At 39.7% G+C, this 19,636-nt stretch overlaps 1 protein-coding gene across 11 annotated transcripts in view; it reads left to right on the top strand.

Moving 5' to 3' along the window:
• Positions 1-19,636, top strand: part of CCNB3 (cyclin B3) — a 63,316-nt gene that overhangs the window by 18,663 nt on the left and 25,017 nt on the right. For all 11 annotated transcript variants that reach the window (XM_025857797.2, XM_073901805.1, XM_073901806.1 and 8 more), the window contains 2 exons: positions 3,508-3,638; positions 16,550-19,409. In XM_025857797.2, coding sequence (XP_025713582.1) covers positions 3,508-3,638; positions 16,550-19,409 — 2,991 coding nt within the window. The remainder of the gene's footprint in view (positions 1-3,507; positions 3,639-16,549; positions 19,410-19,636) is intronic.

Here is a 19,636-nt window from a genome sequence, read left to right as displayed (position 1 = left end):
CAGAAACTCAGAAAGCCCAATTCCCTTTTGCATTCAAGTTTTGAAGATTCACTTTGGTAACCTTGAATGGTCTTTGGTGTTTTCCAGAGAAAGTTCCATCATTACAATGTGCCTAAGCCATTCCTAGGATTGGGCATTTCTGCAGATGTCTGAGCTCATCTATTTGAGGGTTGAGGGCTCCTTTCTCTCTGATTTTTGGGGATTCCCTATATGATTATTTGTTTCTTCCTGTCTGTATTCCTGTCAGTATACTAAATCTCCATGTCCACACATCTGTTTTTTCCCTCAACATTCACCAGTGAGGTCCTGGCATGCCAAAAGATTTGATCTGTTTTAATTAACCTGCTGTGTTTTTCTTTCCCTCGCCTTTATCATTCCAGCATGGGAAAGACTTGTGGTAAGAGCTTGTCCTAAGCCAGTAGACAAGGAGGTAGGGTCTATGTCCACATTTACCTAAATGATTTTGTGTCAGTAGGACACAATTTTCCTTTTTTCTTTCTCTCTCTCTCTCTCTCTCTCTCTCTTTCTCTTTGATGAAACAGTTGTAAGGAAGTGCAGATTAAGGTCCCCTTGAGCTTAGATCTGAGAATATTTGTGCTTTGAACCTTCACATATGGCAAGTAAAGAGTTTCACCCTGGGTGTTGGGGTCTCCACCTCTCTTGTGCCAAGAATGCAATTCTTTTCCAATTCTGAATCTCAGTTGCACATACAGGGAATTTGTAAAGCTTTAGGTAAGAAGTTAAAATGAAAACAGTGCCAAACTATTTGAGGAGCAGAGGTGGATGGCTTGAGGGCCTAAGAAAGAATTAATTCCCTGTTGGATTGCAGTTGCTTATTATGATCTGATGATACAAAGGCATATTTTTTAAATATTTCATTTAGAAATAATTTCAAGTTTACAAAAAGTTGCAAAAACAAAAAGTACAAATAATATGCATATACTCTTCACCTAGATTAACCTATAGTTAACATGTTATCCCATTTGCTTACATACATCATGGCTTTTTACCCCAAGTACTTCAGTGTATATTTCATCAGAGAAATTCTTTTTAAAAAAGATTTATTTATTTATTTTAGAGAGAGAATGCGTGAGCATGAGCAGGGGGAGGGGCAAAAGGAGAGGGAGAGAGAATCTAAATCAGATTCCCCGCTGAGCGTGGAGCCCAACATGGGGCTCCATCTCATGACCCTGAGATCATGACCTGAGCTGAAACTAAGAGTTGGACACCCAACTGACTGAGCCACTCAGGCGCCCCAGAGAAATTTCCTTATATAACCACAGTACTGTTAACAACTTTATAAATTTACATTGATACACTATTTTTATGTAATCTATTATCCATATTCCAATTTTTTCAGTTGACCTTATAAAGTCAATGTTATAAGTATTTTTACCTTCTAGTAAATGATCCAGTGTAGTATCGTTTACTTGTCATTTCTCTAGCTGCTTTAAAAAAAAATATATGTATTTTTTAAATTTAAATTCAATTAATTGACATATAACGTATTGTTAGTTTCAGAGTCTCTAGCTGCTTTTAATCTGGAACATTTCCATAGCCTTTCTTTGTTTTCATTGACATTACCACTTTTGAAAAATACAGTGCCACCTAGACACCCTTTTATATATTTAAAGATTTATTTCTTTGAGAGAGAGAGAGAGAGAGAGCGCATGCACAGAGGGGGAGGGAGAAGCAAACTCCTGCTGAGCAGGAAGCCGGACTCAGGACTCAATTCCAGGACCCTGAGATCATGACCTGAACCGAAGGCAGATGCTTAACTGACTGAGACACCTAGGCACCCCTAGATACCCTTTTAAAAATAGGACATTCCTCGTTTTATGTTTGTCTGATGTTTCCATGGGACTAGATTGATGATATACATTGTTGGTTGGGATACTACATAGGTGATACTCTGTCCTTAGGATATCACATCTGGAGGCCCATGATGTCCATCTGTCTCTTATTGGTGATATTAAATTTTGATCACCCAGTCAAGATGTTATCTGGTTTCCCACTGTATAATTACTGTTTATTTTTTTTCCTCTTGCAATTAGTAAGTGGTGTATGGGACACACTCTTAAGGGCCTGCAAATAACTTACTCTTCATCAAAATTTCCCCTAAATTTAGCATCCATTGATGATTTTTGTCTAAACCAAATCTTTATATGCACATATACATATATGTGTACTTAAACATCCATATACATATATCTGTATGCACAGATGCATATACATATACCCATATACTCAGATGTATATATACATAGACGTATTTAAGAGATCATGAATTTACACAGCTCCCATTCCAATACACAGGGTTTTTCCTTGCATTCCCCAATCCATATTTGTATATTCCTTCTACAATGAGGACATCAACACATTTACTCAGTACTGTAACACATCTAAAAGGGTTTCAAAATTACTTCATCCATGCCACCATAATAAACCTGTTAAAAAGAGTTCCAGATTTGGGATGCCTGAGTGGCTTAGTCAGTTGGGCATCTGCCTTCAGCTCAGGCCATGACCCCAGGATCCTGGGATCGAGTACCACATCAGGCTTCTTGCTCAGCAGGGAGCCTGCTTCTCCCTCTGCCTGCAGCTCTCCCTGCTTGTGCTCTCTCTCTCTCTCTGACAAATGAATGAGTGAATGAATGAATGAATCTTAAAAAAAAAGTTCCAGATTTATTTGCAATATTCTCTGCCACCTCACAAACCCATCCTGACTAAGAATGTGTATGTTGAGGGTATATAGTCCAAAACTGTGTTTACTTGGATTAGTTGTTTCTTGTATTTTCTTCTGTTCTCTTTTTCTTTTTCCCTTAGTGTGATTATGGTATCTATTTGGAATATAATTAGGTTCAGTTTGTTTCATTTTAAAGGCATAACTTTTAAATTTATTTTTACTGATATTACTCACAATCTCATGATCTCTCTTACTGTTTGGTAGAATTAGTCATGATTAGAGTTTATGGTGGAGCTCCCCGGAGCCCCATGTTAAATAAATATCCCTTCAATGATGGGATAGATGTATGACAGGTAGTGTTGTGTTAGAGGCCTACCCTGAAAAGCTAGTTGATCTTGGTATACCCAGGTATTAAAGCCGGTTATATTACATTCCGCCCCCCCTCCCCCGAATATCTTATGGAGTCAAAGTAGAATGTGATATTAACAAAACATCTTTTTGGGAATTTGCCAGCCAGTATACCTGACATGGAGATCAGAACTACATTCTGTGTATCTTGGAATCACTTAAGGCTGGTATTTGGCTAATATGTAAGCAGTACTATTATACTGCTAGCTTCCATTGTGATTGGTTGACACCAGTGCCACACTGGTTGTGGGATGTTTTGATTATTACTCCTGGGAACACCCAAACAAGGTGTCCAAGATGGGGATGTGGGTCAGAACTTTCCTGTAAGTGCTACCTATTAAGTCATTTGTGGTTCTCTACATTTCCTTGCTTCCTTTCTTACCCCCGTGCCCTCCCCCCCCCCATGTTTTTTGCAGGCTTCTCAAAGTCAACCTGCCCAGCTCAAGAAGGAATCCAATAAGGAGTTTGTTAAAGATGTTTCCAAGAAGATAAAAGGGAACACAGCTGCTCTTGGGTTGGCCAAAAACAATGAGATGAATAAGGAAAGGTGAGTAAGAAGAGACTCAGATGGCAGTGTTTTAGATGGTAAAGGAGAGTATATGACATCCTTTGACCTCCTTTTGTCCCCCATTGAGAACAGGTTTAGTGAGCCACAGTGGTGATTACCACATCAACCCTTGGGTGCCCAGCTGTGGTTGCTGACATGTTATAGGCCTCTTCTCTCTCTTTCCATGGCCTGTGCATATTGAAAGAGCTGTTGTCATTGGGAAGTTTGCCAAAAGATCTTGTGCTCATCTTTTCTCTCTTTTAGTAATTCCGTCCCTGTTTGAGGTAGTCTGTGCTTGAGATTGTGGGGGCAACTTTTTAGGGGATACTCAGCAGCTGGCTGATAGCTTGCCAGTCTGCTTATCTCATTGGAAGCTTTTGGGAGAGGTTTGTTCCTTATTACTGGAGAGAAATTACTATCTCTGTAGGCCAAAAACCTTTGTTTTCCAGATGTTACAGGGAACTGTTCACAGGTTCTGCAAGTAGATACGAGTATTTTCATTTGGGTTAGAAAAAGGATTTACCCCTAGGAAAACTTTTTTTAGAAGAAGAGTTAGAGAGTGGAGTGAGTCCTTTCTATAGCCTCTCCTCATCCCGGTGGGAATTACTTTCAGGAAAGAAAAGAATAAATTAGCTAGATAGCTATAGTAGGCTTAAGCATGGGTTCCAAAGGGTAAGAGAAGAAGGTTGGGGAATTCCAGAAAATTAGCATGTCAGGTCCACAGGACACTTTTCTAATTACCTAGCCAAAAGAAATCAAACCAGATTAGCATTTATCCCGACTTAGTTTCTTGCTGAGATGAAATTCCTGGGATTTCTGTGTGTATTTTGACTTTAATTCCCTGCATTATTTTCTTCTGACTTTCTTTTATAATTCTGACTTTAGCAGGGAAATCCTCACAAAATACCATGAACATTCTCGCCTTCAATCAGGGTTCAAGTGGAACGGACCTTAATAATAGCACTAGAACTAGTGGCTGACATTTATTGAGAGCTCACTGTAATCACACATTATTCTAAGTGGGCTTTTTTGCTAACAGCTTTATTGAGATATAATTTATATACCATACAATTCACCCATTTAACATGTGTAGTTCACACATTATATACTGAAAGCTTTCAGTATATTTGAAGTTATGCAGCCATCATCACAATGAATTTTAGAACATTTTGGTGAATCAAAAAAAAAAAAACCCACAACAAACAAACAAAACAAAACAAACCAGCCTGTTATCTTTAGCTATCACCTCTCAATTCCCCCATCCTCCCCAGCTCTAGGCAATCACTAATCTACTTTCTCTTTCTATAGATTTGCCTGTTGTGGGCGTTTCATATAAATGGAATTATACAATGTGTGATCTTATGTGTCTAGCTTCTTTCATTTCGTATAGTGTTTTTGAGGTTCATGCATATTGTTTCAGGTATCAGTACTTCCTTCCTTTTTGTTGACCAGTAATATTCCATTGTATGAATATTCTGTACTTTCTTTATCCATTCTTCAGTTGATGGACATTTGGATTATTTCGACCTTTTGGTTATTGTGAATGGTGTGACTATGAACATTTGTGTACAAGTTTTTGTTTGAACACCTATTTTCAATTATTTTGTCTACCTAGGAATATAATTGGGTCATATGGTAATTCTATGTTGAACTCAATGAGGAGCTGCCAAACTATATTCCATAGTGGTGGCACTATTTTACATTCCTACCAACACTGTATGAGGGTTTCCAATTTTCTACATCCTTGCCAACCCTTACTATTTTTTTTTTTATTATGGCCATTCTAATGGGTGTGAAGTGGTATCTCACTGTGCTTTAGATTTGCATTTATCTTCTTTTTTTTTTTGAAGATTTTATTTATTTATTTGACAGAACGCAAGCAGGGGGAGCGGCAGACAGAGGGAAAGGGAGAAGCAGGCTCCCAGTTGAGCAGGGAGCCTGATGTGGGGCTTGATCCCAGGATCCTGGGATCATGACCTGAGCTGAAGGCAGACACTTAACAGACTGAGCCACCCAGGCACCCCTAGATTTGCATTTTTCTGTTGACTAATGATGTTGAGCATCTTTCATGTGCTTATTGCCCACTTGCATACTTTTTTAGAGAAATGTCTACTCAGATCCTTTGCCCATTTAAAAAATTTAGTTGTTGAACTTTTCATTAAGTTGTAAGAGTTCTTTATATTTTCTAGATTTAAGTCTCTCATCAGATACGTAATTTGCAAATATTTTTATCTGTTCTGTGAGCTGTCTATTCATTTTCTTGTTGGTATCCTTCGAGGCACAAAAGTTTTTAATTTTGATGAAGTCCAAATTATTTTTTCCTTTGTTGCTTATGCTTTTGGTGTGCTAAGAGACCATTGCCAAATCTGAGGTTACAAAGATTTAAGATTTTCTTTGCAGAGCTTTAAAGATTTAGCTCTTAGGTTATTGATTCTATTTGAGTTAATTTTTGTTGTTAGTGTGTGTTAGGGGTCTAACTTCATTGTTTTGCATGTAGATATCCAGTTGTCCCAGCACTATTTGTTAAAAAGACTAATCTTTCTCCACCTAATTATCTTGGCATCCTTGTCAAAAATCAAATGACTATAAATGCAAGTGTTTATTTCTGAAGTCTCAATTTTATTCCATCGATCTACATGTCTGCCATTATGCCAGTACCACATTATCTTGATTGTTGGTGCTCTGTAGTGCATTTTGAAATTAGGAAGTGTGACTCCTCCAACTTTGTTCCTCTTTTTCAAGATTGTTTTGGCTATTCTGGGTTCTTTGCAATTCCTTATAAATTTTAGAATCAGCTTGTCCGTTTCTACTGGGATTCTTACAGAAGTTGTCTTGAACCTGTAAATCAATTTCAGGAGTATTACCATCTTAGTACTAAGTCCTCCAACCCACAAACATAGGATGTCTTTTCATTTATTTAGACCTTTAATTTCTTTCAATGTTTTTGTAGTTTTCAGAATATAAATTTTGTACTTCTTTTGTTAAATTTATTTCTAAGCATTTTATTCTTCTTGATGCTGTTGTAAATGGATTTGTTTTCCTAATTTCATTTTCATACTGTTCATTGCAAGGATATAGAAATATATATATGATTTTGGTATATTGATCTTGTGTCACGGAACCTTGCTAAACTTGTGTATTAATTAGTTCTAATAGTTTTGGTGTAGATTCCTAGGACTTTCTATATGTAAATCATGTCATCTGCTAATACACAGTTTTACTTCTTGCTTTTCAATCTGGAGGCCTTTTATTTAATTTTCTTTTTTTTTTTTTGAAAAAATTTTTATTAGGTTATGTTAATCACCATACATTACATCATTAGTTTTTTTAAAATTGTTATTGTTATGTTAATCACCACACATTACATCGTTAGTTTTTGATGTAGTGTTCCATGATTCATTGTTGGTGTATAACACCCAGTGTTCCATGCAGAACGTGCCCTCTTTAATAACCCATCACCAGGCTAACCCATCCCCGCACCCCCTCCCCTCTAGAACCCTGTTTGTTTCTCAGAGTCCATAGTCTCTCATGGTTCGTCTCCCCCTCCGATTTCCCCCTCTTCATTTTTTCCTTACTGCTATCTTTTTCTTCTTCTTTTTTTAAACATATAATGTATTATTTGTTTCAGAGGTACAGGTCTGTGATTCAACAGTCTTGCACAATTCATAGCGCTCACCATAGCACACACCCTCCCCAATGTCTATCACCCAGCCACCCCATCCCTCCCACCCCCACCACTCCAGCAACCCTCAGTTTGTTTCCTGAGATTAAGAATTCTTCATATCAGTGAGGTCATATGACACATGTCTTTCTCTGATTGACTTATTTTGCTCAGCATAATACCCTCCAGTTCCATCCACGTTGTTGCAAATGGCAAGAGTTCGTTCCTTTTGATGGCTGCATAATATTCCATTGTATATATATACCACATCTTCTTTATCCATTTGTCTGTCGATGGACATCTTGGCTCCTTCCATAGTTTGGCTATTGTGGACATTGCTGCCATAAGCATCGGGGTGCACGTACCCCTTCGGATCCCTACATTTGTATCTTTGGGGTAAATACCCAGTAGTGCAATTGCTGGGTCGTATGGTAGCTCTATTTTCAACTTTTTGAGGAACCTCCATACTGTTTTCCAGAGTGGCTGCACCAGCTTGCATTCCCATCAACAGTGTAGGAGGGTTCCCCTTTCTCCACATCCCCACCAACATCTGTCATTTCCTGACTTGTTAATTTTAGCCATTGTGACTGGTGTGAGGTGGTATCTCATTGAGGTTTTGATTTGGATTTCCCTGATGCCGAGCAACGTTGAGCACTTTTTCATGTGTCTGTTGGCCGTTTGGATGTGTTCTTTGGAAAAATGTCTGTTTATGTCTTCTGCCCATTTCTTAATTGGATCATTTGTTCTTTGGGTGTTGAGTTTAATAAGTTCTTTCAGATTTTGGATACTAGCCCTTTATCTGATATGTCATTTGCAAATATCTTCTCCCGTTCTGTTGGTTGTCTTTTGGTTTTGTTGACTGTTTCTTTTTTTTTTTTAATTATTTTTATTGTTATGTTAATCACCATATATTACATCATTAGTTTTTGGTGCAGTGTTCCATGATTCATTGTTTGTTCATAACACCCAGTGCTCCATGCAGAACGTGCCCTCCTCAATACCCATCACCAGGCTAACCCATCCCCCCACCCCCCTACCCTCTAGAACCCTCAGTTTGTTTTTCAGAGTCCATCATCTCTCATGGTTCGTCCCCCCTCTGACATACTCCCCTTTTCTTCCTCTCCTGTTATCTTCTTCTTTTCCTTTTTTCTTAAAATATGTTGCGTTATTTGTTTCAGAAGTACAGATCTGTGATTCAACAGTCTTGCACAATTCACAGCGCTCACCGTAGCACATACCCTCCCCAATGTCTATCACCCAGCCATCCCATCCCTCCCACCCCCAACCACTCCAGTAACACTCAGTTTGTTTCCTGAGATTAAGAATTCCTCATATCAGTGAGGTCATGTGATACATGTCTTTCTCTGATTGACTTATTTCACTCAGCATAACACCCTCCAGTTCCATCCACGTCGTTGCAAATGGCAAGATCTCATTCCTTTTGATGGCTGCATAATATTCCATTGTGTATATATACCACTTCTTCTTTATCCATTCATCTGTCGATGGACATCTTGGCTCTTTCCACAGTTTGGCTATTGTGGACATTGCTGCTATAAACATTGGGGTACACGTACCCCTTCGGGTCCCTACATTTGTATCTTTGGGGTAAATACCCAGTAGTGCAATTGCTGGATCGAACGGTAGCTCTAATTTCAACTGTTTGAGGAACCTCCATACTGTTTTCCAGAGTGGTTGCACCAGCTTGCATTCCCACCAACAGTGTAGAAGGGTTCCCCTTTCTCCACATCCCCGCCAACATCTGTTGTTCCCTGACTTGTTAATTTTAGCCATTCTGACGGGTGTGAGGTGGTATCTCATTGAGGTTTTGATTTGGATTTCCCTGATGCTGAGCGATGTTGAGCACTTTTTCATGTGCCTGTTGGCCATTTGGATGTCTTCTTTGGAGAAACGTCTGTTCATGTCTTCTGCCCATTTCTTGATTGGATTATTTGTTCTTTGGGTGTTGAGTTTGATAAGTTCTTTATAGATTTTGGATACTAGCCCTTTATCTGATATGTCATTTGCAAATATCTTCTCCCATTCTGTCGGTTGTCTTTTGGTTTTGTGGACTGTTTCTTTTGCTGTGCAAAAGCTTTTTATCTTGATGAAATCCCAATAGTTCATTTTTGCCCTGGCTTCCCGTGCCTTTGGCGATGTTTCTAGGAAGAAGTTGCTGCGGCTAAGGTCGAAAAGGTTGCTACCTGTGTTCTCCTTTAGGATTTGGATGGACTCCTGTCTCACGTTTAGGTCTTTCAACCATTTGGAGTCTATTTTTGTGTGTGGTGTAAGGAAATGGTCCAGTTTCATTCTTCTGCATGTGGCTGTCCAATTTTCCCAACACCATTTGTTGAAGAGACTGTCTTTTTGCCATTGGACATTCTTTCCTGCTTTGTCAAAAATAAGTTGACCATAGAGTTGAGGGTCCATTTCTGGGCTCTCGATTCTGTTCCATTGATCTATGTGTCTGTTTTTGTGCCAGTACCAAACTGTCTTGATGATGACAGCTTTGTAATAGAGCTGGAAGTCCGGAATTGTGATGCCACCAGCTTTGCTTTTCTTTTTCAGTATTCCTCTGGCTATTCTGGGTCTCTTCTGGTTCCATACAAATTTTAAGATTATTTGTTCCATTTCTTTGAAAAAAGTGGATGGTATTTTGATGGGGATTGCATTGAATGTGTAGATTGCTCTAGGTAGCATTGACATCTTCACAATGTTGATTCTCCCAATCCATGAGCATGGAACGTTTTTCCATTTCTTTGTGTCTTCCTCAATTTCTTTCCTGAGTATTTTATAGTTTTCTGAGTACAGATCCTTTGCCTCTTTGGTTAGATTTATTCCTAGGTATCTAATGGTTTTGGGTGCAATTGTAAATGGGATAGACTCCTTGATTTGTCTCTCTTCTGTCTTGTTGTTGGTGTATAGGAATGCCACTGATTTCTGTGCATTGATTTTATATCCTGCCACTTGACTGAATTCCTGTATGAGTTCTAGCAGTTTTGGGGTGGAGTCTTTTGGGTTTTCCACATAAAGTATCATATCATCTGCAAAGAGTGAGAGTTTGACTTCCTCTTTGCCGATTTGGATGCCTTTGATTTCTTTTTGTTGTCTGATTGCTGTGGCTAGGACTTCTAATACTATGTTGAATAGCGGTGGTGAGAGTGGACATCCCTGCCGCGTTCCTGACCTTAGGGGAAAAGCTCTCAGTCTTTCCCCATTGAGAATGATATTCGCTGTAGGTTTTTCATATATGGCTTTTATGATATTGAGGTATGTACCCTCTATCCCTATACTCTGAAGAGTTTTGATCAAGAAAGGATGTTGTACTTTGTCAAATGCTTTTTCTGCATCTATTGAGAGGATCATATGATTCTTGCTCTTTCTTTTGTTAATGTATTGTATCACGTTGATTGATTTGCGGATGTTGAACCAGCCTTGCAGCCCAGGAATAAATCCCACTTGGTCATGGTGAATAATCCTTTTAATGTACTGTTGGATCCTATTGGCTAGTATTTTGGTGAGAATTTTTGCATCCATGTTCATCAAGGATATTGGTCTGTAATTCTCTTTTTTGATGGGGTCTTTGTCTGGTTTTGGGATCAAGGTAATGCTGGCCTCATAAAAGGAGTTTGGAAGTTTCCCTTCCATTTCTATTTTTTGGAACAGTTTCAGGAGAATAGGTATTAATTCTTCTTGAAATGTCTGATAGAATTCCCCCGGGAAGCCGTCTGGCCCTGGGCTTTTGTTTCTTGGGAGATTTTTGATGACTGTTTCAATTTCCTTAGTGGTTATAGGTCTGTTCGGGTTTTCTATTTCTTCCTGGTTCAATTTTGGTAGTTGATACATCTCTAGGAATGCACCCATTTCTTCCAGGTTCTCTAATTTGCTGGCATAGTGTTGCTCATAATATGTTCTTATAATTGTTTGTATTTCTTTGGTGTTGGTTGTGATCTCTCCTCTTTCATTCATGATTTTGTTGATTTGGGTCATTTCTCTTTTCTTTTTGATCAGTCTGGCCAGGGGTTTATCAATCTTGTTAATTCTTTCAAAGAACCAGCTCCTAGTTTCGTTGATCTGTTCTACTGTTCTTTTGGTTTCTAGTTCATTGATTTCTGCTCTGATCTTTATGATTTCTCTTCTCCTGCTGGGTTTAGGCTTTATTTGCCGTTCTTTCTCCAGCTCCTTTAGGTGTGGGGTTAGGTTGTATATTTGAGACCTTTCTTGTTTCTTGAGAAAGGCTTGTATTGCTATATACTTTCCTCTTAGGACCGCCTTTGCTGCATCCCAAAGATTTTGAACAGTTGTGTTTTCATTTTCATTGGTTTCCATGAATTATTTTTTAATTCTTTAATTTCCTGGTTAACCCATTCATTCTTTAGTAGGATGCTCTTTAGTCTCCATGTATTTGAGTTCTTTCCAACTTTCCTCTTGTGATTGAGTTCTAGTTTCAAAGCACTGTGGTCTGAAAATATGCAGGGAATGATCCCAGTCTTTTGGTACCGGTTGAGACCTGATTTGTGACCTAGGATGTGATCTATTCTAGAGAGTGTTCCATGGGCATTAGAGAAGAATGTGTATTCTGTTGCTTTGGGTTGGAATGTTCTGAATAGATCTGTGAAGTCCATATGGTCCAGTGTATCATTTCAAGTCTTTATTTCCTTATTGATCTTTTGCTTAGATGATCTGTCCATTTCAGTCAGGGGGGTGTTAAAGTCCCCCACTATTATTGTATTGTTGTCGATGTGTTTCTTTGCTTTTGTTATTAATTGGCTTATATAATTGGCTGCTCCCATGTTAGGGGCATAGATATTTACAATTGTTAGATCTTCTTGTTGGATAGACCCTTTAAGTATGATATAGTGTCCTTCCTCATCTCTTATTATAGTCTTGGTTTAAAATCTAATTTGTTTAATATAAGGATTGCCAGCCCAGCTTTCTTTTGGTGTCCATTAGCATGGTAAATGGTTTTCCACCCCCTCACTTTCAATCTGGGGGTGTCTTTGGGTCTAAAATGAGTCTCTTGCAGACAGCATATGGATGGGTCTTGTCTTTTTATTGGGGCATTTAGCCCATTTACATTCAGGGTAACTATTGAAAGATTTGAATTTAGTGCCATTGTCTTGCCTCTAAGGTAACTGTTACTGTATATTGTCTCTGTTCTTTTCTGGTCTTTGTTACTTTTAGGCTCTCTCTTTGCTTAGAGGATCCCTTTCAATATTTCTTGTAGGGCTGATTTTGTGTTTGCAAATTCCTTTAGTTTTTGTTTGCCCTGGAAGCTTTTTATCTCTCCTTCTATTTTCAATGACAGCCTAGCTGGATATAGTATTCTTGGCTGCATATTTTTCTCATCTAGTGCTCTGAATATATCATGCCAGTCCTTTCTGGCCTACCAGGTCTCTGTGGATAGGTCTGTTGCCGATCCAATGTTTCTGTCATTGTAGGTTACAGATCTCTTGTCCCGAGCTGCTTTCAGGATTTTGTCTTTGTCTCTGAGACTCGTAAGTTTTACTATTAGATGTTGGCGTGTTGACCTATTTTTAGTGATTTTGAGAGGGGTTCTCTGTGCCTCCTGGATTTTGATGCCTGTTGCCTTCCCCAAATTAGGGAAGTTGTCTGCTATAATTTGCTCCAATATACCTTCTGCCTCTCTCTCTTTCTTCTTCTGGGATCCCAATTATTCTAATATTGTTTCCTCTTATGGTATCACTTATCTCTCAGATTCTGCCCTCATGATCCAGTAGTTGTTTATCTCTCTTTTTCTCAGCTGCTTTATTCTCCATCATTTGGTCTTCTGTATCACTTATTCTCTCTTCTGCCTCATTTGTCGTAGCAGTTAGAGCCTCCATTTTTGATTGCACCTTATTAATAGCCTTTTTGATTTTGACTTGGTTAGATTTTAGTTTTTATTTCTCCAGAAAGGGTTTCTCTAATATCTTCCATGCTTTTTCAAGCCCAGCTAGAATCTTTAAAATCGTCGTTCTGAACTCTAGTTCCGACATCTTACTAATGTCTGTATTGATTAGGTCCCTGGCAGTCGGTACTGCCTCTTGTTCTTTTTTTTTGAGGTGATTTTTTTTCCGTCTTGTCATTTTGTCCAGAGGAGAATAGATGAATGAGAGAAGAAAATGCTAACAGGGTAATGACGACCCTGGAAAAATATACACTAAACAAATCAGAAGAGACCTTTCAGAAAGTGGTCGCTTTTCTGTTCAGAGAGTTGCTGCTGTTCTTTTCTTCTATCTCCTGTTGAGTTCGTAGATGTTCAGAGTGGTTTGTTCCCTATCTAGCTGAATTCCTGCGTCCAGATGAAATTTAGGTCTTCTACTCCTCCACCATCTTGCTCCTCCTTATTTAATTTTCTTGCCTAATTTGCCCTGGCTAGAACCTCTAGTACTATGTTGAATAGAAGTGTCAAGAGTTGGACATCCTTGTCTTCTAAGAATTGGGTGACCAACTTATTCTGGTTTTCCTAAGATTTGCCCAGTTTTAATACTGAGAGTCTTGCATCCCAGGAACCCTCTCAGTCACAGACAAAGACAACTGGTCACTCTATCAAGGAAGCCTACTATGATCACCCCAGACCTATGGTATTGTAGATACTCAATACCTATACTAATGTTTCTTTCTTTTTTTAAAGATTTTATTTCTTTATTTGACAGAGAGAGAGAGCACATGCAGAGGGAGTGATAGTCAGAGGGAGAGGGAGAAGCAGGGTCCCCGCTGAACAGGGAGCCCAATGTGGGGCTCGATTCCAGGACCTGGGGATTATGACCTGAGCCAAAGGCAGACGCTTAACCAACTGAGCCACCCAGTTGCCCAATTTCCTATACTAATGTTTCTTAAGAGATGGATTTGGAGAGGCAGACAGGAGCCAGATCACCAGGGCCTTGCATATCATGGCAAAGAGTTTGGAATTTATTCAGAGAATAGAGGGGTTTTGTCCTAAAGCATCAGCAATGCTATATGAGTTATATACTGCTACACTACAAATTTCCCACCCTCTAAAGAAGAGATAGACATCCTTGTCTTTTCCCTGATCTTAGGGGGTAAGCTTCAGTCTCTCACCGTTAAGTATGATGTTAGCTTTGGATTTTTCATAGATGCCCTTTATCAAGTTGAGGAATCTCCTTTCTATTCCTAGTCTTTTGAGTCCTTTATCATGAAAGGGTGTTGTATTTTGTCAAATGATTTTTCTGGATCTATTGAGATGATCATGTGGCTTTTGTTTTTTATTCCATTAATATGGCTTGATACATGAATTGATTTTTGGATGTTAAACTAACCTTGTATTCCTGGGACAAATCCCACTTGGTCATGGCGTATAATACTTTTATGTGTTGCCGGATTTGGTTTGCTAGTATTTGTGGGGGATTTTTGCACCTATATTTTTCAGAGATACCAGACTATAATTTTCTTGTGATAACTTTGTTTTTGGTATCGAGTAATACTGGCTTCATAGAATGAGTTGGTAACTGTTCTCATATCTTCTATTTCTTGGGGTTGTTTATGGGGAACTGGTAGTAATTCTTCTTTAGATGTTTGGTAGAATTCTCCAGCAAAACCATCTGGGCCTGGACTTTTCTTTGTGGGTAGTTTTTATATTAATTCAATGTTTTTGGTTGTTATAGGTCTACTCAGATTTTCTATTTTCTTTTTAAATCAGTTTTGGTAGTTTGTGTCTTCTTCTTCTTTTTTTTTTTTTTAAAGATTTTATTTATTTATTTGAGAGAGAGTGAGAGAGAGAGAGCATGGGAGGGAAGAGGGTCAGAGGGAGAAGCAGACTCCCTGCTTGGCAGGGGGCCCGATGTGGGACTCGATCCCGGGACTCCAGGATCATGACCTGAGCTGAAGGCAGTTGCTTAACCAACTGAGCCACCCAGGCGCCCTAGTTTGTGTCTTCTTAGGAATTTGTCCATTTCATCTAAGTTACCTGATTTATTGGCATACAGTTAGTTTTGAACTATTCTTTGTTTTACATGTTTTTATTGCATATTAAGTAATCAAATTTTCACAACAACCCTATAAAGAGGTAATATCCCCATTGTATAGGTGAAAAAAGTGAAGCACAGACAGTTAACTTGCCCAAGGTCACCCAGCCAGTAGGTGGAGGAGCCAGGATTTGAATCCAGGCAGGTTAGCTCTAGAAGACATACTCTTTATCATAACTAGATTATCTGGAGACTACCTTTAAAAATTCTCATCAGGGGGGACCTGGAATCTATCTGGCCATGTGGAACCTCTCCAGGTACTTCCTTTTTTTTTTTTTTTAAAACAATACAGTGGTTTTTAAATTATATTCATAGAGTTTTACAGCCATCACCACTATTTAATTTTAGAACTTTTCAACACCCCCCCAAAAACTTGAACCTGTTAGTAGTCCCTTTCTTTTCCCAGGTCCCCCCTTTTACCCACCCCTTCCCTGCCCCTTTCCAGCCACAGGCAACTGCCAATCCACTTTCTTTTGTGGGTACACCTCTATGGGTATGTCTATTCTGGACATTTCATATAAATGGAATCATATGATATCTACTTTTGGGGGCATTCACTCTTGTTCAGACTGATGGTTGTATTTGCCTTCAATTTCTCTTATTCTAATTTCTAGTCCTCCAGTGATTTGGTCACACTAGGTTAGTTACTAATTGGATGTGCAGTCCTGTTCAAAACAAAGCTTTGAATCTGACCCATGTGAACAAATGTCTATTGTGGTCTTTTTATTCTCTCCTTTGGGAAGGTATCTCATGAATAGCTTAGGTTGAAGGGGATGTGGTTAGATACCACCAACATTAAGTACCAGCCCACCTTTCTAAGCCTTCATAAGCTTCTCTCTCATAATTTTCTCATAAGCCTTCAAACAATATTAATTTCAGCCTACATTTTACCAGATGCCTGGTGCTGATAGACAAAGATAAATAAATGCAGCTAGTGAGGGAGATTGATACAATAACAGATAACTCATACAATGTGGTATTAGAATAAAGACTTTATATATGAATAAAGGAAATAATTCATATTTAGTAAAGTATAACCTGGATTTTAGGGGAAATTTTTCAGAAAAGTGTGAGGACCTAGGCCATAGAAACTATATAGTGTGCTTTGTTGATTCACTATGGTACCCATTGATTTTTACCCTTTAATCTGTCACTTGAGGTTGAAGTCCTTTCCCCTTTTATAAATATAGCAACAAAATGAGATGGTTGGTGAGGAGTCTAGGAACTACATTCTTCCTAATCAGATATTGTTTCCTTTACAGTTATAAGCTGGAACCCTCACCAGTAGTAGTCTCTACTGCCTTGGTACCAAATATTATGGAGAAACCACTCATTCTGGAGATACCTACCATCTCTAAAACAACCACTACTGAGGAGGTATCATTTTTCAAAAAGCCATTAATTTTAAAAGAGGAACTCACCACTGAGGATACAAGCCTTTTCAAGAGGTCATTATCTTTAAAGAAGTCCACAAATCAGGGGGAGGTATCCTTCATGGAGAAGCCACCATCCTTACAGGAGGAAGCTGACAACACTGATGAGTTTGTTGTAGAGCCAATGACTTTTGGCAAGAAGCATAAAACTGAGGAGGCAGCCATCACCAAAGGAACATTATCTTTAAAGAAGATGTGTACATATCAGGGGGATTTGGCTTTGCAGGACATCACTGTTGAAGGGGATTCCTTCTTTATGGAGCCAACAGACTTTAGAAAGAAGCCTAAAACAGAGGAGGCAACCCCCACCAAGAAGGTGTTATCTTTAAGGAAGAAGAAGAAGTATGCCGCTCAGGGGGAGGTGTCCCATATGGAGAAACCACTAGTATTTCAGAAGACCACCTCTGAAGAGGAGTCCCTCATTAAGGAGCCACTGGCTTTCAAGAAGAAACCTACTAGCAAGGAGGCAACCTTCACCTTGAGGCCATTATCTTTAAAGAAGTGTACTATTCAAGGGAAGTTGGCTCACTTGAAAAAGCCATTAGAATTGCAGAAGACCACCTCTGGAGAGAAGGCACTCATTAAGGAGCCATTGGAGTCTCTCTTCCAGGAGCCATCTGCATTGCAAGAGAAGCACACCACTGGTGGGGAGGTGGTCCTCTTGAAGAAGCCACAGGCATTGCAGGAGGAGAAGGACGGTAAGGATAAATATCTTATGGAGCCAATGTCCCTTAGGAAGAAACGTACTACCAAGGAGACAAACCCCACCAAGAAACCATTACCTGTAAAGAAGAAGTGTACCATTCAGGGGAAGATGTACCACTTGAAGAAGCCACTAGCATTGCAAAAGATCACCTCTGGAGAGAAGTCATTCGTTAAGGAGCCACGGTCCCCTAAGAAGAAGGACACCACTGAGGAGTCCCTTTTCCATGAGCCACCCACATTGCAAGAGGAGCACACCACTCAGGAGGAGGTGTCCATCTTGAAGAAGGCCTTGACCTTGCAAAAGACTCTAACTGAGGAGGAGTCACTTTTAAAGGAGCCTTTGGCTTTTAAGAAGAAACGTACCATTGAGGAGGCAACCCCCACCAAGATGCTATTATCTTTAAAGAAGAAAAAGTGTATTAGTCAGGGCAAGGTGTCCTGCTTGAAGAAGCCACTAGTATTGCAGGCCATCTCTGGAGAGAAGTTGTCCTTTAAAAAGAAGTCTACCACCGAGGAGGAGTCTCTCTTCAAGGAATCACCTATGTTGCAAGAGAAGCATACCACACATGGGGAGGTGGCTCTTTTGAAGAAGCCAGGGGCATTGCAGGAGAATGTTGATGGTGAAGATGAATTTCTTAGGGAACCAGTTCCCTTTAGGAAGAAACATACCACAGATGAGGCAGTCTCTACCAAGGAGCCTTTATCTTTAAAGGAGAAAAAGTGTGCCTCTCAAATAATGATGTCCATCTGCCAAGAACTGTTGGACTTTCAGAATATGATTAGCAAAGATAAGGAGTCCTTGTCACTTAGGAAGAAGTCTTCAACTGAGGAGGAAATCCTTACCAAGACACCGTTATCTTTAAAGAAAAAGCAATTCATGCAAGGGAAGATGTTCCTCTTAAAGAAGCCGCTGGTCTCAGAGAAGACCACCTCTGAAGAAGAGTCACTCTTTAAGAAGCTATTGCCCTTTAATAGAAAGTCTATAACTGAAAAGGAGTTCCTCTTCCAGGATCCACCTGTATTGAAAGAGAAGCACACCACTCTGCAGGAGGTGTCCCTCTCAACTAAGCCATTGGCCTTGCCAGAAAAGACCACCACTGAAGAAGAATCGTATATTAAGGAACCAGTGACCTTAGAGGAGAAACCTACTACTGAGGAGGAATTCCTTTCTCAGGAGCCATTTTCATTGCATGTTAAACCTACCAGCAAAGATGAGTCCCTCTTCTGGAAGGCTTTGGGCTTGCAGAAGAAGACTGATACCAAAGAGGATTCTTTGAAGAAGCTGTTGGCTTTGCAGGAGAAGTGCACTACTGAAGAGGAATCCCTTTTAAATAAACCATTGGTTCTGCAGGAGGAGCTCTCCACTGAGGTGGCAACAAGCATTGAGAAGCAATTATCTTTAAAGAAGAAACCCATTGCTCAGGGAGAAGTGTTCCTCTTGAAGAAGCATTTGGCCTTGCAAGAGAATATCACCAATGAAGAGTCCTTTATTAAGCAACCACTGGCTTTTCAGAAGCCCAGCATTGAGGGGACCATCCCAAGGGAGTCCTTGGCCTTGCAAGAGAATCCCACAGTTGAAGAAGAAGCTACCCTGAGGGGGCCCTTGGCCTTGCAGGAGAAGCCCAGCAGGGAGAAGGAGACCTTCTTCAAGGAGCCATTGTCCTTTCAGGAGAAACCTACCCTCAACAAGATGTTCCATGTCAAGGAGACATTTGCCTTGAATGAGAAACCCACCACTGGGATGGAGTTGTCCCTGAAGGAGCCATTGGCCTTGCAAGAGAATCCCACCCAAAAGGAAGATAACTCTCTCAAAGATTTCTTGATCCTCCAAGTTGAAACCAGCTCATATGTGTCCAGCACTGCCCCTGAACCCAGAACAGGCCTGTCCAGTGTGGGCAAGTTCAATATCACAAGCAAGTCCAGTGCTTGTGAATCCAGTTCCAATAAACCTTCCTCATCTTGGGGCAAGAGGTCACAGAAGGAGGTATCCTGTTCTCTTTCTTCTTAAATTAGATGATGTGTTCTTTGTTGTCCTCTGGTGGCTGCTAGCAAAGAGATTTTTTTTTTGCCTTCCTAAGCAATTGGTCTGGATATAGTAAGCTATAGTAAATCAGGTTGTCCTTGTGGGATCTCTTGACTTTCTGATTGGCATAGAAATACACCCAAACAATTAGAAATTATTTATTCCAGGAATACCCACAAGGATCTAGA

The sequence above is a fragment of the Callorhinus ursinus genome, unplaced genomic scaffold (assembly GCF_003265705.2).
Source record: "Callorhinus ursinus isolate GAN/ISIS: 27379988/994484 unplaced genomic scaffold, GSC_fseal_2.0 scaffold16, whole genome shotgun sequence".
NCBI classification, from domain to species: Eukaryota; Metazoa; Chordata; class Mammalia; order Carnivora; family Otariidae; genus Callorhinus; species Callorhinus ursinus.
The sequence above is the reverse complement of the archived record's forward strand: the minus strand, read 5'-3'. Positions and strand labels throughout refer to the sequence as shown.